Source organism: Heptranchias perlo, chromosome 28, assembly GCF_035084215.1.
Source record: "Heptranchias perlo isolate sHepPer1 chromosome 28, sHepPer1.hap1, whole genome shotgun sequence".
NCBI lineage: Eukaryota > Metazoa > Chordata > Chondrichthyes > Hexanchiformes > Hexanchidae > Heptranchias > Heptranchias perlo.
Window position 1 is genome coordinate 34,392,019 of NC_090352.1, and position 23,733 is coordinate 34,415,751.

Sequence of the window (23,733 nt, forward strand, 5' to 3'; positions counted from 1 at the left end):
ACCCGTAGCCCACGGTACAAACACACAGAGGCACCCGTAGCCCACGGTACAAACACACAGAGGCACCCGTAGCCCACGGTACAAACACACAGAGGCACCCGTAGCCCACGGTACAAACACACAGAGGCACCCGTACCCCACGGTACAAACACACAGCGACACCCGTAGCCCACGGTACAAACACACAGAGGCACCCGTACCCCACGGTACAAACACACAGCGACACCCGTAGCCCACGGTACAAACACACAGCGACACCCGTAGCCCACGGTACAAACACACAGAGGCAGCCGTACCCCACGGTACAAACACACAGCGGCACCCGTAGCCCACGGTACAAACACACAGCGGCACCCGTAGCCCACGGTACAAACACACAGAGGCACCCGTAGCCCACGGTACAAACGCACAGAGGCAGCCGTACCCCACGGTACAAACGCACAGAGGCAGCCGTACCCCACGGTACAAACGCACAGAGGCAGCCGTACCCCACGGTACAAACACACAGAGGCACCCGTACCCCACAGTACAAACACACAGCATCACCCGTAGCCCACACCCCAAGGGTACATAGTGACCCGGAATCACTGTCTCATTTCACTGATGCCAATCACCCGCTGCGCTTGTGCAACATTCCAAACGCGGTACAAATATTGATTTAATCACAAAACCAGATCACCACCAAAGATCAGTTCCATTCCTCCACCTACAGAAGGATGGATGTGGGTTAGTGTAAAAGAAATAAGGCCAGCGTCGATTGAACTGGTGTCAGTTAATTGTTTAATTAATGTCTCACTCAAAGGGCAGACAGCGATTTTAGTGCAATCACATACAGCAGAATGTTTGGTTTGTATTAATCCCTCGAAGTTGTGTTTTAAAACTAAATCCAGACACAGCTTTATTTTGCTGATGTGAGGATTTGTGTCTCTAAACTACAGGCTGGAGAGAAGGTGATTAAGGGAGAAACCTCAAAATATTAAAATGGTTTAGATCAAGGCAAATCCAGAATAATGCTTCAAAAATAAAATAGGATGACAGGACCAAGGTGATAAGTACATAAAGAGAAAAGATGGAACAGTTCAATAAATTTAGATCAGATACTGGAAGTATTTCTTCCAGCAAAGGGCTGGATAACTGTCTGGAATATTCCGCCAGTCCAAGTAATAGATACCAGCTGGAATTTTCCGTTCCTGTACTCGCCAGCCTGCGGTTTTCAGACCTCACACTTTAGAAGAGTTTGGATGCCGAGGCGGGAGGGTTGGAATGCAAATCGAGTGGTCTTTCCCTCCCCCTTTACTTCTCCTGGGAGCTCTTACTCCCATAGCGCTTCGCTGCCGAGCTCCTCCTCCAATTGGTTCAAGCCGCACGTCTTCGTTCCGGAGAGAGAGTGCAGAGATTAAACGAGGAGCGCTGTACAGGAGAAAGTGTGCGAGCAGGTGAAGTGAAACTCACGGGCGGCTTGGCTACGATCAACGTTATTCTGAATTCAGCTGACCCTCCCCACGTTTTCAAAAAAAAAAAGTCCGTGCATCTGGATAACAATACAGTGAGAGGATATAAAATCTGTAGGCTGCTATGCTAGTGAGGGGCAGCTGGCCTTCATATATGGAGACAGAGTATATTTTTATATGATAAGTTAATCAGTGGTTAAACCTTAGTATGGTGACTATGCAACACATGGTTCAAAAATAATAAGCTGTAATTATTAGTCGCACAATCGAATTTAAATCAGATGAAGCAAATCAGAGAAATGACAGCGAGGAGGCCATTCAGCCCAATGTGCGAGCAAGCTCCCTCCATCACTCAAAATGTGATGGTCTAATTGGGGGGAGTTTGTAATGGTCTATTGAGGCGTTCAAAATAGAAGAGTTAATATACTGCGGAGATGCACCTTGGTCGGAGTTTTCGGAACCCTCTGTTTACCCCAATTCTCCCCATGAATCAGAGGCCCTTGTTCACTTCATCTCCTCATGGGTCTCAATCACAGGTTCTTCAGGGAGGTTAATGTAATGGAGTCGTGTCGTTTAACTCCTGCACGTCACATGAAATAAAGCTGGAAGAAAAAGAAAATGCAAAAATCAGAGAGAGTTGTTCTCTACCCACTGGGTTTAAAAAGGGGACCATTTCACCCCCTCTCCCAGATGTGTCGGCTTCTTGCCAGGGTACGACCCTCGGGTACCTCACCCAAATGGCCACCCTTCATTCTTGAGCCTACGATAGTGAGGGTCAGCAGACTGCTTGACCGTAGCGCGAGAACACAGCCTGGCCGGAGGTCCACGGGCAAGGACCTCTCCAGCACCTGTCACAGGACAGTGAGCAGGAGAAACTCGGGCCGATATTTTATCCTCCCCTCTCTTTCCTCACCCGGGGATACTGAGGCCATATTGTAGAGTCCTCACCACAAGTCCCAGCCTAGATCAGCAAACTCAGCACAGACCAGGGATCGAATCCGGGATCTTCTTCAGTCTGATGAAGGGGTGACACCCAAGACATCACAACCTGTCCATCCTCTCTACAGATACTGACTGACCTGCTCTACATTTTCTGCTTTTATTTTTCGGCTCAGTACCATACTGGGCGGTGCATCCATCCACTGAGTCTCCAGGGATCGGAAAATACTTTCTTTTGTTTAGAAGAATATTATACGGGTAAAGTGAGAGCAATAAGAGCGTAAGAGACTCGACAGAGGGAAGGAACTGCTTGTATAAAGCCCGACCAAACCCGGTTATATCCCGAAACCAGGAAAAACAAGTTTATCATCGTTGGGACCTCCCAAAGTGCTTCTCAGCCAATGAACTGCTTTTGAAGTGTGGTCAATGTTGTTATACAAGGAAACACCGCAGACTATTTATGCACAGTGAAATCACCCAAACAGCAATGAGTCGAATAACCAGTTAATCTGTTTTTGATGACAATAGTTGAGGGCTGAATGTTGGCCCAGGACACCAGGTGAACTCCCAGCTCTTCCTCACAAAAGTGCCATGGGATCTTTAGCATCCGGTTGTGGGACCTTGGTTTAAAACCTTCAACAGTGCAGCACTCTCCTCAATACTCCCTGGATTATGTGCTCAGGCCCTGGATTGGGGATTGATCCCACAACCTCTGACTCAGAGGGGGAGAACGCTACCAACGGAGCCAAGCTGGCACGACCCCTGAAACGTACCAGAGTCCATGCAGTGGATGAGTGGAGAGGTTACACTAGCTCTAGACACTAATAGAAGCAGGATATCTAATCCTGTCTGTACATCACTCACCCCACACTTTTTTTTAAAATCCAAAATGTTCCCAGTTGGAATTGTGGGCGGCAGGGAGACATTATCCCCGGTTTCAATCTCTGGTCTGTACAGAGTTATCTGGTTTCAGCAGCGTAATCTGTAGGAGTGCGACAGACTGCCCCATCACCCCTGATACAATGGGGAGGGAGGGGGGAAATTGGTCAGGATTCCTAATCATAATCCAGTGACCCTGTTGGAAAATGCATGTTTGTGGATCTTGAGGGGGATGGGTGGGGGGGGGGAAAGAGAGCATAGAACTGGGCTCAGCTACGGTATCCTCTGCAATCAAAATGTTTGCCAACACAAAACTAATGAGATGAAGAATGGCCACTTGGCCCAAGTGCCTGGCACCCATTGAGTTGTACCCCAGCAAGAGTCAGCGTCCTTGGTAAAGGATCACCATTCCCTCATCGTCGCTGGGTCGATGTCCTGAACTTCTTACCCAGCGTTGTAGGAGTGTCTTCCCCACACGGACTGCAGCAGTTCAAGAAGGCCCACCACCACCTGCTCATGGGCAACTCGGGATGGGAAATGAATGCCGGTCTTACCAGGTGACGCCCACATCCCGAGAATACATTTTTAAAAAAGAACAGACCTACCTTCATCGCAATGGCAACCAGCGCTCCCAGTAACGCAAACGCAATGAGTCGCATTTTCCCGCCTCCTCCACTTTTCTTCAGCAGCCAAAGTGTCCATTTTCGCTTTGACTCAGTGGCAGGTGCGTAGCGGATACTATTCACCCTCTCTAAACCCAGCGACTTCACCACACAAGCACGGCGGTGGCTGAAAGTTTCGAAGCTGAATTTGCCGTGGTAAGCCCCAATCCCACTTTTACCTGAGAACAGGGAGAAATCAGTGAAAACACTATAAAACACTAGCATATCTTCCATGATGTTGCACCATCTAAGGCACAATGTATTATTATGCTGCAAAAGTGGAGCTCAGTCCCTTTAAGGCCACAAAGTTTAACTGTTGTTAAGTAAACACAGGCTCAGGTCAATAAGAGTTTAATTGTTTCCTTTTGGCCAGGGTAAAGTGGTTAGATCAGAAAATACCTGTAAGTTTTAGCTTGCGGGTCAGAAGTAACCAGCATTAAGAGAGTGGCTTTCTCTTTATAAGAGATTCCTTTTCATTGATTGACACCTGGTGTGTGATATTATCTTTCAACCTGGTTAAGTACTCGTGACCAACAGCCGTCAACGATGGGCGATGAACTGTTTCCAGTGACCAGCGCTGTCACTTACCCTGTTTTAGACCGGAGAATCTGGAAGTTTCTAGAATCTAGACCAGAAACCAAAAGTCTGATTTCCAAAGTAGAGAGAGATCCATTTTCCCCTCAATTACTTCTGCCCCTTGAGATATGAAGGCAGGTTTTTAAAATAAGAAAAATAAATCTCCTTCATATAATGCTTCGTCACATCATCAAAATGTCTCATGGAGCTTTATACAGAAGTGCAGTGACTTATGTAGGAAAATGTGGTGGCTATTTTGTGCAAAGCAAGATCCCACAAACATCAATGAGATGAACGAGCAGTCAATCTGTTTTTGGTGGCGTTGACTGGGGGAAGGATTGTTGACCAGGAAAGTGGGAGAACTCCTTACTCCTCGACACATAGTGCCAAGCGACGTTTAACATGCACCTCAACAGGCAGATGGGGTCTCCGTTTAACATCTCCTCTCAAGTATGGCACCTCTGACTATGCAGCATTCCCTCAGTACTGCACTGGAGTGTCAGCGATAGATTATGCGCTCAAGTCCGGGTGTGGGATTCGAACCCATGACCTTCTGACCCAGCGGACAGGTTGTCAATGAGTTTTTCATACAAAGAGTGATCGACGGGTGGCAAGGTGACGGGGAAACAACCCTGGAGTCTTGCAATAGCCGGTTGGCTGGATCCTGTGGTGGCAGCTCTGTAGGTTTTTTTTCTAGCTGGATAAGCCAGAATGGGCCGAATGGCCTCCCTCACCTGCATTTACTTTGTGAGCAGCTCGCTGCACAGTCCGAGCCCACGTCCAGGAAATGGAGTCGTCAGCTGCAACCAGCACATCGCCTAGTGGGGGAACATCAACAACTGCACTGACAGGAGCGATGGTCCAACCATGGTCAGTGCTGTCGAACCTTCTCAACTTGGGCAGGGAGGGAAGGTTACACAGCTGGAAATATCTGAAGTACAAATGCAGCTTTTATCCCCTGTAATGTTATATAATAATGAGAAATAAATTGTAGGAATCAGACCTTTCCACATGTAAAAAAAGTAGCTTCTCCTTGATCCTGGTATCACACACCATTATCCCCATTCAAGGGGGCAGGTGAGCCGCCTCCAATAAAATGGAAGAACAAGAGTGCTCTCCTAACCTCCCCACCCCCCACCCCAAGTCATTGCTTCCTTACAGCCCTTGGTACCAACGTGGGGATCTAGTCCTGAAGGGAGGGAATGGGGTCTCCTTTGACCCTCTATTCCAAGGGTCTTTCTCATTTTTCCCCCCCCCCCCCCAACGTTGCTCATTCAGTCCGACCTTTCCTGCAGGACAGACAAGAACCTAAATGAACGTTTTGGACTCACCGACACCCCCAAACGGCAATGACGCGACGCTGAAATGGATCATGCAGTCGTTGGCGGTTACACCACCACTGGACGTCTCCGCGATCATCCTCTTTATCAACTGCAGAGAAAGAAATAACCCTCGAGTTACAACGTACTGAGGTCCAGTTGCACCGTGCTCCGGGGCTGGAGATCCACAGTTGTACGGGTTTCTCCACAAGATTTCCCACCGTTAACTCTTAGCATTGGCAAGACGAGGATAAAACAGTGAGCGTTTATACAGCGCCCTTCACATAGTAAAACGTCCCAAGGCGTTTCACAGGAGCGTTATCAAACAAAATTTGACACCGAACCACGTAAGAATATATTAGGAGAGGCGACCTTGGTCGAAGAGGTAGGTTTTAAGCAACGACTTAAGAGGAGGAGCGAGATGGAGAGGCGAAGCTGTCTGGGGAGGGAATTCCAGATCTTAGACGGCTGAAGGCACGGCCGCCAATGGCGGAGATGTGACCCAGCCTGCTGTCACTCACCTCCACGCAGTCCCTTTCACAGCAGCAGTGACAAAGACCTGTGAGCAGCTCGTCTCCCTGGATTTTCAGCCAGGGTATGGTTTACTGCACAGAATGACCTGGAAATGGGTCTCCCTCCCCCAATAAAGGCCTTACTTTAAATGTAGGCAGCGTGTGCCAGTGCCACGAGTTGGCAGTTCGCAGGAACTATTTCCTGTACAGCGAGTTCCTTATCTCGGCCGTGCCGTTGGGGGGAGGCTTTAAGCAGAGGTCAGGTTCTTTCTCAACAGGAGGTGGGTGAGAAGAGGGAAGAGCATCCTAGGCAATGTGCCTTCCAACAGAACAGCTCTGTGGGAAGACACAGGACAGGGTCACCAGCCTGTCCTCTGGATTGAAGGGGCGTGTGTAAAAACAATGCCTTTGGGGAGTTTGGAGGGATAAAACACGACCTCTAAACAGGCTTTTTCTCCACTCCCCTCCTTTCCTGAAGTAATTCAGTCCTTGCTTAATTCAGTTCGCCCTGCACCCATTGGTACCTCGCCCATTCGTTGGCATCCCGACATGGAGGATCAACAGGCTGGTCAAGCAGGGGTCACTCAGTAGGGATTAGGAGCAGGAACTCTGGATAATTTTCCTTTTTCTAATCCAGGGCTGCTGAGGCCCAGCCAGGGCTGAGATCAGCTCACTCAGCACAGACCAGGGACTGAACCTGGTCTGTCTGGGTCGGCCACTCACCGGATTAAACAAACAGTCTCTAAATTTTAATCTTTCCCGGCTGCGCACTCGCCACAAAAAAAGTTAGTTCAAAGAAAACGCTGCAATATATGTAGTATTTTTAAACTTAGACATAGTCTAGAGTGTAAAAGATCTGGGAGACCAACACACGAGAAACAAATCCAAACCAGCCAGCAAAAGAATCCACAATCCTCACCCTTTTGTTGCGAGAGAAGATGTAGAGAGCCAGAGGCTTGTCCCGCTTGTTGATGAAGCCAATGGCCTCGTCTGCACTACTGGCCGTGACTATAGGCAGCAACGGGCCGAAGATCTCCTCCTGCATAATCTTAGAGTCGGGATCCACATCAGTCACGATTGTGGGAGCTGAGTAAATATTAACAAGAGGCCCCGTTTAGTAATAGAAAGAGTCATCGATCACCAAAACATCTAAATCGATGATATGTGGATTAAAATCCTTCGAGGGACCAGGTCTCTGCCAACTCCACCTGGAGTCAACCAGCTCGTTACATCAGTGAGTGGTTCAGAAATCTCCCTCGTCTTTCTACAGAGGGAGCTTCTCTCCACTCAGTGCCTCTTGATGTCAGCGGATTGGGCCAAGGAGACGAGGTGTGGAAAAACCCCAAGTCCCTCCGTTCAAGTTCTTGATCTCAGCACGATGCTCGTGGGGAAAACACCAAGCCAAGGACAGGTAATGTCCCCTGGGGTGGGGGCAGGATAACGTTCGCTGCCATTTTGACCAAGAGCAACCCCCCCCAATTCCTGATCCACAACCTAGCCCACCATCAGCCTGTGCTCCAGTCTGGGACCACCGAGCCGTGGTCCTGCCTCTACTCCCCCCCAACAGAATGCAGCACTGGAGAAATGCACAAAGTCGGGCAGCTCAGCTGAATCAACTCACAATGTGACTCACTGACTTCACCAATGCTGCAGCTCAGGGGATCTGGAGAAGGGAAAAAAAAAAGACACCCAGAGAGACAGACTTTCTTCAGGGAGGTGCAAGGGACACAGGCCCTTTGTGGGGAGGAGGGTAAAAGGGATAGCAGCTCAACTGGGGGGGGGGGGGGGGGGGGGGGAGAAAGAGAAAGGTATGGGAAGGAGGACACAGGTCATCTCCAGTTCTGCTGAGTAAGCGAGTGTTGATCTAAACCATCTCGCATATTTGTTCTGTAAACAAATATTATACATCATCCCATTAGTACTTTGCCCTGTGTGGAGATACTGCATCTATCCTGGGACTGAAGACATGGGATGTACCAGTGCAAAAGTCAGTGTGCGGGTGGGTTAATGGTTAGACTTGACCTCCCACAGCCGCTACAAGTACCTATGTAGAGATCCTCTTCATCATTCTGACCGCCATACACCACATTCACTCCCTCCAGCAAAGACATGATTCTCTTAAAATGCCGTTGGTTGACGATGCGTCCGTAGTCCGGGGATTCCTGGGGATCTGCTCCATAAAATTCCTGGAACAGACCGAGGCAAGAATCGTCAGACAGAGAACACACTTAAATGGCCATCGCAATGCTACGACATTAGGAAACAGCATCTAATCCAATGGATCAATAATAAGGAATTATTCAGATTCCACGCGGGCGTCAGGAAAGCCTTTTCCCCTTTTACCAAAATTAATCCTTTATATAAAGTAAAATCAAATCAAAACGTGCTAGCGGCATCGACCCCCTCCTTCATCCAAAGAATTCCATTTCCATTCAGATTCCTGGAGTTGCAGGAATGAGTGAGTGATTGGAGGCCATCTCTATGACTGCAACACCAGAGAGTCTACATACACTTGAAAAATTGGGACTGTTTTCCTTAGAACAGGGATTATGGGGTGATCTGATGGAGATGTTTAAAATTATAAAAGAACGGGACAGAGTAGATAGAAACAGATTGTTTGCAGTGACTGAAGGGTCTAGAACGAGGGGACATAGGTATAAGATTAATAGGAAGAGTTTTAGGACAGAGAGCAGAAGAAACATTTTTACAGAGGGTTGTGAGACTGTGCAATGCACAACCGGAGTTAGTGATTGAATCGGAGACTGTGTCAACATTTAAGAGGTTAGATAAATGGTTGAAGGAAAGAGAGATAAGGGGATGTGGGCACATGGGATTAGGACTACTGCTCGTGTGGAGGATAAACACCAATACAGACTGGTTGGGCCAAACAACCCGTTTCTGTGCTGTAATTCTTTGATATATTATGTTATTTACTCAAGAACCAACTAAACGCCATGATCGTTGAGGCATCAAATCAGCGTTGAGAGTTAAACCTTAACTGCAGGACTATCACGCAATATGTTGGCCTCTGTACAGTGATTGAGGTAAATCATTGTGAACACAACTCACTTCAGAGGACAGCTCCCATCCCAAACCTGAACCTGTCTTTCCTCTTTCAGGCACTGACTGACCTGCTGTTTGTTTCCACCATTTCTCTATTATCTCTCTTTTTAATCTCACCGTAAGAGTTGTGCTGATCTTCTTCACCACTTCATCTTGGATACTTTTATCACACAGGATGTAGTCTGGAGCGATGCAGGTCTGACCACAGTTAGTGTAGCGTCCCCAAGCTATACGTCTAGAAAAAAAACAATTTTTCACAAAAAGAACTTCTTCAAAAAGTTCAAGCTATACTCCTAGAACTACAAGTGTTTTTGGCATTGAAGTAGGTTATTCACCCCTTTATATCTAATCCTACTGCCCCGCTCTCTCCCCATAGCCCTGGATCTTCCTCTGCTTCAGTTGTTTATCTACGCTTCCTTTAAAAGATACAATGGATTCTGCCTCAGCAATTCTCCAGGGGGAGTGCGGATATTGTAGTGAGTCCCCAGGGTTGGGTCAATATTTTCAGCCCCCACCACCACCACACAAAGGTTTGAAAATCACTGTTCTCATGGAGCCTCGATCCATTGCTCTCTTCAGTCCCTTGCACCCAAAATATCAATCTCGTAGGACCAACATCCTCTCCTAAATTTACCCCATACCCCGCTTTACCCTCCAACAGCAGAAATCCGCCAAGCTCTCTTGGAAAGAAAAATGTACAGACTTTGTGTCCCCAGCAACAGGTGACAACTTGATCCAGAAAATGAAGCACAGCTCTCAGAGCAGGGTTACATGTAAAGCTCCCACTCCACTGCCCCGTCACACACTCTCAGGTCACAGAGAGCATGGATTAGATACAGTGTAAAGCGCTCTCTATACTGTCCCATCAAGCATGGGTTAGATACAGAGTAAAGCTTCCCCCTACACACTTTCTAATCCGTGCTGTACCTGCCCTGGGAGGCTTTGCTGGGACAGCATAAAGCTCCCTCTACACTGCCCCGTCACGCACTCTCAGGTCACGGAGAGCATGGATTAGATACAGTGTAAAGCACCCTCTTTGCTGCCCCACCAAGCCTCACATGGGTTAGATACAGAGTAAAGCCCTCCCTACACCATCCCATCAAGCACTCCCAGTTAAGCTCCCTCTAAGCCCCAAATATGTGCCTCGTGCCCATACTCTGAAGATCGCCACCTACTGCACAAGTGTGACACTTTCCATTTTTTTCACCAAGCATTCTTACCTCACCCTCAACAAGAAACCAACCTGCAGGCAACGTCCAGATCACAGTTCCCATCAATGTAACAAGGACTTTTCCCTCCAAGTTCCAGGGTTACAGGGGTCAGCTGTTTGGCAGCGGCCTCCATAATAATTCTGCCGACGGTGGTACTGCCCGTATAGAAGATGTGATCGAACGGGTGTTTCAACAGTTCGGTCGTCTCTTCTGCTCCTCCGTTAATTACAGGGTAAAGGTCCTTCGTGAAGGAAAGATTTTTTAAGATTAAACAACGAACTTGATGCTCCAAACCTATTCACTCCTGCCCCAAAAACCACAGTTATACTGTCACTTTCTCATCAATAGGAAGAGGTTTCATAGGAACAGGACAGGAGTCGGTCATCAGCCCCTCAAGCTTGTTCCACCATTCAGTTAGATCATGACTGATCTGTACCTCAACCCGTCTTTGCTCCATATCCCTTGACACATTGATGCGAAAATCCTGACAGACACTACACTCAAATCGATTACCCGCCTTAACTCTTTCAGATGCTGACGGGACTACTGGGTGTTCCAGAATTTGCCACTTAGATTTCCAGTTTCTTTTCGTCTGAGCTCCATCACTGATCAGGAGACCGATTTCCCTCTATTGATGCACCTACTTTTGGGGGCACAAAGCAGAGGCAAAATGGACACTCATTACATCAGGTCTCTGCCCCCTGACAGCTACACCCGCTGACTTCCAATCACATTTTGATGGGAACACTATTTCATGCTCCACACCAGTCAGTTCTTCCTTTCTATAAACGAAAGCAGCACCAGGGAGTAATGTTAAAATCGGACGAGTTGTCCTCATGACCGAATCGATTTACCCAACGTACTCCCGTCACTACGACGCCCAGCCCGCACTCACCTTGTCCAAGTACTGAGGGAGGAGCTCCCCCAGCAGCTGGGCTGTATTCCCACTCACTTCAGACGGCTTCAGGACTGCGGCGTTTCCTGAGAACGGGATTGCGACACAAATAATCGATCAATCAATCACTGGCAAATCATTACACAGAATTACACAGCACAGAAACAGGCCATTCGGCTCAACTGGTCTTTGTCGGTGTTTATGCTCCACACGAGCCTCCTCCCACCCTTTCAGCATAACCCTTCTGTTCCTTTCTCCCTCATGTACTTATCTAGCTTCCCTTTAAATGCATCCAAGCTAATCACCTCAACCTCTCCCTGTGGTAGCGAGTTCCACTCTCTGGGTAAGAAAGTTTCTCCTGAATTCCTTATTGAATTTATTGGTGACTATCTTATATTTATGGCCCCTAGTTTGCTCTCCCTCACAAATGGAATCATCTTGTCTACATCTACCCCATCAAACCCTTTTCATAATCTTAAAGATCTTTATCAGATCACCCCAGCAATCTTTTCTTTCCCAGCCTGTTCAGCCTCCTCCCACCCTTTCAGCATAACCCTTCTGTTCCTTTCTCCCTCATGTACTTATCTAGCTTCCCTTTAAATGCATCAACTGTAACAGAAAGAATTGAACCGAACTAAACCAGACCAACTCAAACCATCGCAGCTTCAAATATGAGTCACCAGATCGTCAAGAACTTAAGAACTTGTGGATGAGAAAAGTCCATTCGGCCCATCAAAACTCATCCTTCTGGTATCCAAACTCTCCCACTATAACACTTTGACCAACCCTAATGTTTTTGTCCACTGCTGTGTCTGGTGGATTACTCTGAACATTTATATGTCACTTTTTTTCTTCTTGCTAATTTGAATTTATGCCCTACTTTCTATGATTACTTTGAAGTACTACTCCGGGTTTTGATGGGGTCCTGAGGCATACAAGAACGATCCCGTGTTCAACCACTCCTCTGTGTCAAAGAAGCAGTTGGGGCACTTCAGTCGGTCTCAGTGCCGGTGGGCTGAGGGCCGGAGGGAGAAAAATCAGCCACATATCTGCTCCTGATCGTTATCCAGACTCCTGCTGTGTGCAAGAGTGTGAGAGGGAGTTGGGGGGGGGGGGGGGGGGGGAAAAGAGGAGGATCAAACTCAGCGGCATTGCCTCCCCCCATGGTCAAACAGCCCGCTGAGACTCACCAGGCCCGATTTTAACCTAACCCGGGCGGGGTGCAAAAACGGGCGTCCAACCCGTTAAAATCGGGGCCACTGTCTCAGAGCACAAACAGAACCATATCCCAACACGAATCACCACCTTCAGGAGGGGAGCAGAAATAACTGGAGAATTCATAAGGAAGTAAGTAAAACAGTGATTGAAAAAGATGCCATATTTCTGGCTGAGGTTGGTAAGTAAATAAACTAAAGTTCACCTGCTGCGATTGCACCAATTAAAGGCTGGATCGCGAGACCCAATGGGTAGTTCCAGGCCCCGATGATCAGAACCACACCAAGAGGCTCTCGGTGGATGTAAACATCGTCCATCAATGTCATCATGCTCTTCGACACGTACTCTGGTGCGGTCCACTCGGGCAGTTTGTTCAAGGCCACGGCAATCTCATTCAGAAGGCCTGACAATTCATAGATTTCCACAGCAAACTGATCCTGCAAATTCAAAGGAAGAAAGTCATTTTCAAACACATCTTCCCCCTCAGCTCATCCAAAGCTCTGCTGCCCGTATCCTATCCCGCACTCAAGTCTCGCTGACCTACATTGGCTACCAGACCCCAAAAACCTCAAATTTGAAATTCTCATCTACACCTTTAAATCCCTTCATGGCCTCACCCCTCATCTCCTACAAGCTCCCGCCACCCCCCCCAACGCCCATCTCCCCTAAACTCTCCGTTCCTCTGACTCTGGCCTTGGCATCCCCCTCCCTTTGCCCCTTCGTTGGCGGCCGTGCATTTAGCTGTGTTAGGCCCCATGCCCTGGATTTCCCTTCCTAAACCCCTCTGCTTCTCCACCTTTCTCTCCTCTACTAAGACTCTCCTTAAAACCCACCTCCTTGACCCCCTCCTTTGAGAAAGCGTCCATTTTGTTTTCTGATTACACTTCGCTGAAGTGCCTTGGGACGTTTTTTCTATGTTAAAAGGCACTGCATGAATGCAAGTTATCATCATATTACAGCTCGGTTCCACACTGGATTTAACCCACCGAGTACTCAATGCTATTTGTCAGCTGACTAACTAGGAAGCACACTCCATCTATCGAGAAAGGTCATCCTATCCAACTAGTGCACCTCCCTCCCTTGGGAAGATGCATCCAAAATTGGGAAGATTTGAACTTGGACCTCCTTGGTTGGGAGTCAAGCACTAAAATTGGCAAACAGCCAACGTTAGGTTGTTACATTATATCCACCCAGTTAAAAAAAAACTTCTAGGATAAAATAATGGGATTAAATGTTCCAATCAGCAGTCTCCTTCAAGTGCAAGATCGGGCAATCAAAGTGCCAGCAACTATAGCACTTGGACGTTGATAGGGTCCAAAGTCAACAGTAGATGCATAACCGACAGATACAAATCCCCTTTTCCTTCCCTACATTTTGACATTCTGTTACTACAGGAGACCCAGACAGGCTGGATTGACATTCAATGGGTAACTTGTGCTGTGTGGGTGTTGGATGCCCCCCTTCTCATTGTATGGGCTCTGGAAGTCAATAAAACCCTCCTACTGTATAGGACTAATGACCCTCTTGGCCAATATAAAGATAGTGACGCCCATGGAAGAAGCATTCGTGTCGCGGTCTGTCAGACTGTTAATCAGCCTGTGACTCCTTCCACTACAAGGGGCAGACTTGAGAACAGAAGAAATTGAACAAGTGTTAGGCGTGGACGGACAGGCATGTCAAATAATCCTGGCACTGCAGGCAAGAGACACGAAGGGGTTGTAGGACCTGATTAAGACGCTGATCACATATTAAGAGCTTTGTTTCAAACCTTGTGCAAGTCCTTTTTGAGTGCCAGTGAGAATTCATCCTTTTTCTTGATGAGCATTGTCTCCAGAGCCTTCAGCTGCTGAACACGGAACTCCAGCGTCCGGGTTTTCCTCAGATTATAGGCAGCTCTCGCACCGGCTACAGCGAGCTTAATTTGCTCCATAATGTACCGATCTGCCAAGGAACGCAAAGCAATGGTAAGATGTCTCCTCAAGGGTTCCACTGGCACGGAACAGTGCAAAGATGAAGAATAAATAGAGGATCTGTTGTATATTTGGATGTTGTTATGTTTGGCCATCTCTATGGAGTGTTATTTTGGTTGGTCATTCAGCAAGTGACTTATAGAAATAGTTGAAGTAGGTCACGCGGGGAGAAGTTATAAAGCAATAAATAAGCACTAAATTTGGGCAGGTCTGTCACAAAAACAGAAAATGCTGGAAATTCACAATCAATCAGTCAGTATCTGTAAAGAGCAACGACAGGTTAACATTTCAGCTCTGACCCTTCATCGTAACCACATACCCTCACCTGAAAGAATTCAGAGCTCAACGTGATTCTGAGCTCTTCCTCTGTTGCCTCCACTTCTGTGCCTCCTTTTACAGTCAGGAAGCTCCCCCTCACACCCACCTATGTAAATCTGACTCTTTCTCCTGTCTCCAGCCTTCTCATTCCTCCTGGACCTTTCCAACCTCCAGCCCTCTCTTGATTTTGAGAGTTTCCACAGTCTATCAGCCATCTGCACTCTGCTCCCCTTACTTACTCTAATCTGCCTCTCTCTGAACTTGAAGCTCTCCATTCACTCAATTCCCAACCCAACATTATCATCAAACCTTCTTCTACATCCGCGTCTCTTAGCGGTCGGTTCAGGCCAGTCTGTACCAATTAGGTATTCATTTCTGGAAAATACAACAGGGCCCTAGGTGAAGCTTAGTAAAACAATCCTGCATGTTTCATTTGGTGTAATTTTCATCAACAAAGACCATCAGAAGACAGGAGATCAGAGACAAATCTCCCTTTCTCCCCCAACCGTGTAAACTAAGTCTCTTCCCCGCAAACCTCCTCTTCCCAATTTCCAGGTCCCTTTTGAAAGATTAACAGTCTCAAAATTTATGGTTTTATTTTACAAATGTTTTTCTTCCCCTTCAGGTCCTTCACCATCACACCAATCACCAAGTCAACAGGGCACCAGGCAATCGCCTCCCAAGCCTCTGCTGACACACAATATAAATGGCCAACAGTGGGTAAGCTAGAGCAGCCCGAGCATCTCTCCCTTCCAATCATCTCTCCCACCCCAAGGGCAAGAACCAGATTTCCAATTCCTGCCAGAGTGTCAGGGCCAACAAACATTCCTATCTTTGAAAGCATTCAGTCACTAATAGAAAATGAGGAAAGGTAACATTTCAACTTCCACAGACAGCTCAACAAACCTGTAAAATATAGGTTGGGCACCTCACTGTCATGACTCAGCAATGAAAGCATAACTGTAAGGAATCTTACAACACCAGGTTATAGTCCAACAAATTTATTTTAAAATCACAAGCTTTCGGAGATTATCCCCTTTGTCAGGTGAATAGGTGAAAAGAACCTTTTCACTCACTCACCTGATGAGTGAAAGCTTGTGATTTTAAAATAAATTTGTTGGACTATAACCTGGTGTTGTAAGATTCCTTACATTTGTCCACCCCAGTCCATCACTGGCATCTCCACATCAATGAAAGCATAGGCATAGCATACAGGATACATTAATTTCACTTAAAGCAACATACAGGACATAATTTATTTTAAGTAGGTGATCTTGAAGTTATCACAGCGGCTTTTCTTGTAACCTCAACCCCCTTCCCCCGCCCAATTTTCAAGCGCTTCTTTCCTGGAACGGTTGTTTCGGGCTGGGCTCCGATTCAACATGCACTTCATCCTAGTACAAACCTGGGCACACTGTGGAGGGTATCACAGCCAAGCCTCACCCTATCTGTCAGGAGCAGGACACTTGGCTGATGCAAGTAGAGATGAACAGTCTCGAGCTTTGGGAGAAGAATATTTGTCGAGAAGAGAAGATGGGTTGGAATGGGCTGGATTGAGTGAGATTGGGTTGGGTTGAGTTGAGTTGGATGGGATTGGGTTGCATGGGATTGGGTTGAGTTGAGTTAAATTGAGTTGGATGGGATGGGATTGGGTTGGGTTGCATGGGATTGGGTTGAGTTGAGTTAAATTGAGTTGGATGGGATGGGATTGGGTTGGGTTGGGTTGCATGGGATTGGGTTGAGTTGAGTTAAATTGAGTTGGATGGGATTGGACTGGACTGGATTAGATTAGTTTGGAGTTGGGCTGGATACCCCAATGAACAACTAATCCCAACACCCCGCCCCCAAGACAGTTTATAAATGACAGACGTTTCAGAGTGAAGGAAGGGGAAGAAACCACTTACAGTCCTGAAAAACAACAGAATCAATTAGCAATCAGCCAGAGAAACCAGTCGCCTCATGAGGTGCAGGCGGGGCAGCGCAGGACCGACTCTCGGACCGCCCTCACTCCGACTCTCGGACCGCCCTCACTCCGACTCTCGGACCGCCCTCACTCCGACTCTCGGACCGCCCTCACTCCGACTCTCGGGACCGCCCTCACTCCGTCCTCACTCGGACCGCCCTCACTCCGACTCTCGGACCGCCCTCACTCCGACCCTCGGACCGCCCTCACTCCGACTCTCGGGACCGTCCTCACTCCGACTCTCGGGACCGTCCTCACTCGGACTCTCGGGACCGCCTTCACTCCGTCCTCACTCGGACCGCCCTCACTCCGACCCCCCTCACTCCGACCCTCCGACCCCCCTCACTCCGACCCTCCGACCCCCCTCACTCCGACCCTCCGACCGCCCTCACTCCGACCCTCCGACCGCCCTCACTCCGACCCTCCGACCGCCCTCACTCCGACTCTCGGGACCGCCTTCACTCCGACCCTCCGACCGCCCTCACTCCGACTCTCGGGACCGCCTTCACTCCGACCCTCGGACCGCCCTCACTCCGACCCTCCGACCCCCTTCACTCCGACCCTCCGACCGCCCTCACTCCGACCCTCCGACCGCCTTCACTCCGACTATTTCCTTGTTTTTTTGCCTCTTTAAATGTTGTCTGTTCCCAGGGCGAAGTACAAAGTACCGAGCACCGGCAGCCGGAGAGGGACAAACTCAACCAGCAACTTTCAAAATGCGATCACGTTCAGCTGGTCCTTTGCATCACTCCTTCGAGTTGCAGTAACTCTGATTTCACTCCTGAACTCTCCTCCCCGCCCCCCCCCCCCCCCGCTGCATTTTATTTAACTGACTAAAATTTAAACATTAACGCGTAGCTATAAAAATGAAATAAATGGTTGAATTGAACCATCTGATTTTTTGCCTTGTGATAACTTTATGTAATTGCAGCTTCTTTTACTGATTTGAGTCAAAGAATGGCTGATTCCCAGTCACAGCTGACTGGTGCCTTCTTGAGCATCCTTTCATTTCCCCCATCCATACCGGCTTTACCTCACCCCCACACTGATTCCTTTTCACTCACCTTAAAGTTTGGGGCTGCGTGGAGTGACACCACGATCCCAGGCCAAAACGGAGATGGTTTGGTAAATCTCCCGTCAATCACGCCTGGAAGTGACTGGGATTGATTTTACACACGTAATTTACGTAACTATCCTCCACTCACTGCATGTTGCTGGAGAAATCACCCTGCTTTTATCGGGAGAAGTTACTGTAGTTTTGTTCATGAGTTCTGTTTGCTGTAGTTCCTAGAGACTCTTTTTAAATAGACTCTGTAGACTGTTTGCCATAGTGTGCTGTTTAAACAGACTCTGTTTGCTGTGAGCCCTGCTGTAAATCCCGTTCCACATCCAACTCATTGGCTGACACAGTGGCGTCAATAGACAATCTGAAACTTTGGGGCACGAGAGCAGTGCGTTATGGGGCAAATAAAGCCAGCCCCCAATCAGCTCAAAAGGAGAGGGGCGATTATAAAAGCTGACTACTTCCGGGAAAATTGGACAACCAGCAAACTATGAATTGCATCCACTGCCTGTTATCTCCGTCGCCTGAACTGTCCAAATCCTTTTGCAGGTTTTGTGTTGTTCCTCATTGTTTACCCAGTCTCCCATTTCAGTGTCGGCTGCAGATTTATGGATCTTGCTTCTCATCCCCTTGTCTGAGCCTTTAACGCATGTTAAAAATAGCAAGGATCCCGTAACCAAGCCCTGAAAAGTTCTCATTTATGGTCGTTCCCTCTGTTTGTTTTTATTTTAAAGCTAATTTTCTATCCAGCTTCGCAGCCTTGTTTCCTATTCATTAATTGCCAAAGTGGAACCTTGTCATAAGCATTTCTAAAAGCCACTTTGGTTTTGTGTGGCACATCCCAGTGCTCCGGCTCGATGTGATTCTATGCACCACGTCCATAGTGCTCTGGATCGATGTGGTTCAGTACAGCACAATGTCATACTCTGGACGTATGTGATTCTATCTTGTCAGTCTGTGCAGCACGACGCGATGCCCTCAATATATACACAGCAGAATATAGTGTGATTCTCTTTAGTATAAAATCATTCTGAAGATCCACATGATTCTGGACCAATACTGTGCTCCGGATGGGTGTGATTCAATCCAGGAAGACTTTGTGCTACAGGTGAAGGAAGTGAACTGAAGAAGTTGTGTACAAAAAAGATTCTAATCACCTGTGATATGTTAATGCTGTTTTTCTTGACAGTGATTAACTTGGGAAACCCAAATGCACCACAGTTCTGAAATGAATTACCAAAACATTTCTGTCGGTGGTGAGGGAATAATGAGAGACACATTCTCTCTTCTCATGGTGCCTTTTAGGTAACGCTGCCATTATGCATCGGCTGAATTAAGATTTTGATTCTGATGCGTCATTTTAATTATTCACAAGCACCATACTGATTCACAACACTCGAGAACACCACATGTTGTCACAAGCACTTTTTTAAAATCTTGTTTTCCTGCAATAAGTTTCAATAAAGTGTTTTTTTTAAAAAACCACAACAGTAATTGCCAAGTTATTTTGGTGACTGCAGCAGTCAAGAGTTCAATGAAAACATCAGGGGATGAATGAACAAACAATGAGCCTTTCAGCAAAGAAGATAATAATAACTAAAACATTGCTCATATCAGTTTTAAAATGAATTTGTAAAATGGTGACAAGACGAGTAAAGTTGTTTTTCTTTATAGAGAATGGAGACACTCTGTCTCTGCTTTTCTCAGCCCATGGTTGATTTATATCTCTGCAGAGTAAAGTGTTCCTTTGTATTAGCAGGCCCAAAGTCTGTTGAATGGCAAGTGTTTTTGTTTGATATTTGATATTTGATATTTCCCAGTGCTTTCTCCATTTACTTTTCATTTCAGTGATGGCGGGCCTGATGTCAATATATTGTTAAGATGTCAGGAAGCTCCCTCCTTCAATCAACTGAAATCTAATGAGCAGATCTTTTGATGCGCAGCCAATTAAAACACCTCCTCCCACTTCTCTGGGACTTGAACCCAGCCCCAAGCGAGACGCTGACTCTCTCTCCCGACTGTGATAAGAGTTTGGCGGGATTCGTTTCTGATTGGCATTAAATCTTGAGGTTTTACCTCGAGAGGCCACAAGGATGGCTGGAGTAGGAACTGGAAACGTCACACTGATACAGTTTGTGTCCTTTACTGAGGAAGGGGTAAAGTACATTATTGGGGCAAAGGGCGTTTCACCCAGCATTTGGTAAACGTTGCAAATGAACTTGGAGTCCTCAATGCTAGCACTAGGTGCTAAACATGAAAACAAATTCTATTTTCCAACACTGACACCTTAATGAGCACAAAAGCAGATTTTTTAACCAAGAAGAATATGTCACACTATCTATCCATCTTAGGAGAAAGATTGGGATCAGATTCCAAAACACATCGGCAATTGCTTTGATTCATTATAACAACAACAATGAACAACTTGCAATTATATAGCACCTTTAACATAGTAAAACGCCCCAAATTGCTTCGTAGGAGTGTATTCCGACATGAGGAAATGGACCTTGAGCCAAAGAAGGAGATATTAGGAGGGGTGACTAAAAGCTTGGTCAAACATGTGGGTTTTAAGGAGGGTCTTAAAGGAGGAGAGGGGTTGGAGAAGCAGAGAGGTTTAGGGAAGGAATTCCGGAGCGTGGGGGCTACATGGTTGAAGGCATAACAACCAAAGAGGGGGCAAGGAGAGTTGGGATGCACAAGAGGCCAGATATGAAGGAGCGGAGAATTTTGGGGGTGTTGTAGGACTGGAAGAGAAAGTTACAGAGAAAGGAAGAGGTGAGGCCATGAAGGAATTTAAACACGAGGATGACAATTTTAAATTGCAGGCGTTGGGGCTTCCAGAAACAATGTAGGTCGGCGAGGACATGGGTGATGGGTGAGCAGGGACTGGTAAGGAATAGGAGGGTAGAGGATGGGAGTCCGGCCAGGAAAGCATTGGATAGCCAAGTCTGGAAGTGACAAAGCTTTGGAGGAGGCTGATGTGGTCAACTGCTATTTAAGAAAGGTAAGAGAGGGAAACCAGGGAATTATAGACCAGTTATCCCTAACATCGGTTGTCTGAAAATTACTAGAGTCTATAATTACGGACAGAGTGACTGAACGCCTTGAAAATTTTCAGCTGATCAGAGAGAGCCAGCATTGATTTATAAAGGGTAGGCCATGCCTGATGAACCTGATTGAAATTTTTGAAGAGGTGACTGAAGTAGTGGACAGGGGAATGTCTATGGATGTTGTTTATATGGATTTCCAGAAGGCATTCGATAAAGTCCCTCATAAGAGACTGTTAGCTAAAGTTGAAGGTCATGGAATTGAGGGCAAATTATTGACCTGGTTAGGAAATTAGCTGAGCGGCAGGAGACAGGGAGTAGGGATAATGGGCAGGTACTCAAATTGGCAGGATGTGACTAGTGGTGTCCCACAGGGATCTGTGTTGGGGCCTCAAATATTCACTGTATTTATTAACGACTTAGATAACGGGATAGAGAGCCACATATCCAAGTTCGCTGATGACACAAAGATTGTAAGGAGTCTTACAACACCAGGTTATAGTCCAAAAGCTTTATTTGGAATCACAAGCTTTTGGAGCTTTCCTCCTTCGTCAGGAGATTCGTGTGCCCAAGAAAGAAACTGATTCTGAGGAGTAGTCCATGGTGAGTTTGATGGTGGGATGGAACTTGTTGATGTTATCGTGTAGTCTCTTCAGTGATTCTTCACCGTGGGTCCATAGAAAGAAAATGTCGTCGATGTATCTGGTGTATAGCGTTGGTTGGAGGTCCTGTGCAGTGAAGAAGTCCTGCTCGAACTTGTGCATGAAAATGTTGGCGTATTGGGGTGCGAATTTGGTCCCCATGGCTGTTCCGTGTGTTTGGGTAAAGAACTGGTTATCGAAGGTGAAGACATTGTGATCCAGGATGAAGCGGATGAGTTGTAGGATGGCATCTGGAGATTGGCTGTTGTTGGTGTTGAGTACTGAGGCTGTTGCAGCGATGCCGTCATCGTGGGGGATACTGGTGTAGAGTGCCGAGATGTCCATCGTGGTGAGAAGTATTCCTGGTTCAACTGGTCCGTGGGTGCTGAGTTTTTGTAGGAAGTCTGTAGTGTCGCGACAGAAGCTGGGGGTTCCCTTTACGATGGGTTTCAGGATGCCCTCGACATATCCAGAGAGGTTCTCACACAGGGTTCTGTTGCCTGATACGATAGGACGTCCGGGTGTGTTGGCTTTGTGTATCTTTGGGAGGCAGTAGAAGTCTCCTCCTCAGAATCGGTTTCTTTTTTGGACACATGAATCTCTATCAAAGATGGGCACCTCAGCACCTCACTCTACCGCAAGCCCACAGACAACCTCATGATGCTCCACTTTTCCAGCTTCCACCCTAACCACGTCAAAGAGGCCATCCCCTATGGACAGGTCCTGCGTATACACAGGATCTGCTCAGACGAGGAGGAACGCGGTGGACACCCACAGACGCTGAAAGACGCCCTCGTAAGAACGGGATATAAGGCTCGACTCATTGATCGACAGTTCCGACGGGCCACAGCGAAAAATCGCATAGACCTCCTCAGAAGACAAACACGGAACGCAACCAACAGAGTACCCTTCGTCGTCCAGTACTTCCCCGGAGCGGAGAAACTACGCCATGTTCTCCACAGCCTTCAACATGTCATCGATGACGACGAACACCTCGCTAAGGCCATCCCCACGCCTCCACTACTCGCCTTCAAACAGCCACCCAACCTCAAACAGACCATCATTCGCAGCAAATTACCCAACTCTCAGGAGAACAGCCCTGCCACGGCAACCTCTGCAAGACATGCCAGATCATCGACACAGACACCACCATCACACGAGAGGACACCACCCACCAGGTACATGGTTCATACTCCTGTGACTCGGCCAACGTTGTCTACCTCATACGTTGCAGGAAAGGATGCCCCGGAGCATGGTACATTGGCGAGACCATGCAGACACTGCGACAACGGATGAACGGACACTGCACAACAATCGCCAGACAGGAGGGTTCCCTCCCAGTCGGGGAACACTTCAGCAGTCATAGACATTCAACCTCTGATTTTCGGGTAAGCGTTCTCCAAGGCGGCCTTCGAGACACACGACAACGCAAAATTGTCAAGCAGAAATTGATAGCCAAGTTCTGCACCCATGAGGTCGGCCTCAACCGGGATCTTGGGTTCATGTCACGCTACACGTAACCCCACCAGGGGGGGGGAAATAAGTTATCTGTTTTTAATACAACTGGCCATTCTTTGTCTCTCTCTCTCTCTCTCTCTCTGTCTTTGTAATCTGACCGCTTGCGTATTCAGTGGTGTGGGGTGTAATGTTCCCCTGTCTGAACACCATCCATGCAGAGGTGTGATAACGGACAGTTGGAAAGATTATCTGTAATCACCAGGCATTGTTCTCTGACTATATATGCGGTGCTTTTATGGAAACCTCACACACCTGACGAAGGAGGAAAGCTCCGAAAGCTTGTGATTTTCAAATAAAACTGTTGGACTATAACCTGGTGTTGTAAGATTCCTTACATTTGTCCACCCCAGTTCATCACCGGCATCTCCACATCAATACTCTTCCATTGCTATTGCCATTCTGCCATTGCCACACTGCCAGTGCCACTTTGCCAGTGCCACTCTGCCATTGCCACTCTGCCAGTGCTACTTTGCGATTGCCACTCCGCCAGC

The 23,733-nt window shown here is 47.4% G+C and overlaps 1 protein-coding gene across 2 annotated transcripts; it reads right to left on the minus strand.

Moving 5' to 3' along the window:
- Positions 1–763: 763 nt before the first annotated feature.
- Positions 764–17,697, minus strand: LOC137345038 (aldehyde dehydrogenase, dimeric NADP-preferring-like). Of its 2 annotated transcripts, none has more exons than XM_068008447.1 (11): positions 17,600–17,697; positions 14,491–14,663; positions 12,928–13,159; positions 11,508–11,593; positions 10,645–10,853; positions 9,519–9,636; positions 8,383–8,524; positions 7,258–7,424; positions 5,839–5,938; positions 3,875–4,110; positions 764–2,053 (listed from the first exon to the last, which is right to left on the minus strand). In XM_068008447.1, the coding sequence occupies exons 2-11, from the start codon at positions 14,650–14,652 to the stop codon at positions 2,039–2,041; spliced, it is 1,467 nt and encodes a 488-aa protein (XP_067864548.1). In that variant the 5' UTR covers positions 14,653–14,663; positions 17,600–17,697; the 3' UTR covers positions 764–2,038. The 2 variants fall into 2 exon arrangements, with proteins under 2 accessions (XP_067864548.1, XP_067864547.1); XM_068008446.1 differs by lacking the exon at positions 17,600–17,697 and adding an exon at positions 16,915–17,295.
- Between the last annotated feature and the right edge of the window lie 6,036 nt (positions 17,698–23,733).

Bases quoted from the DNA above. Each gene is read 5' to 3' on its own strand.
- LOC137345038 (XM_068008447.1), bottom strand. From the start codon at position 14,652: ATGGAGCAAATTAAGCTCGCTGTAGCCGGTGCGAGAGCTGCCTATAAT. The intron at 11,594-12,927 runs GTGAACTTTAGT...TCCCGTTCTCAG, and splicing joins AATTGGTGCAATCGCAGCAG to GAAACGCCGCAGTCCTGAAG. The intron at 9,637-10,644 runs GTTGGTTTCTTG...TTTTTTTTCTAG, and splicing joins GATCTGGACGTTGCCTGCAG to ACGTATAGCTTGGGGACGCT.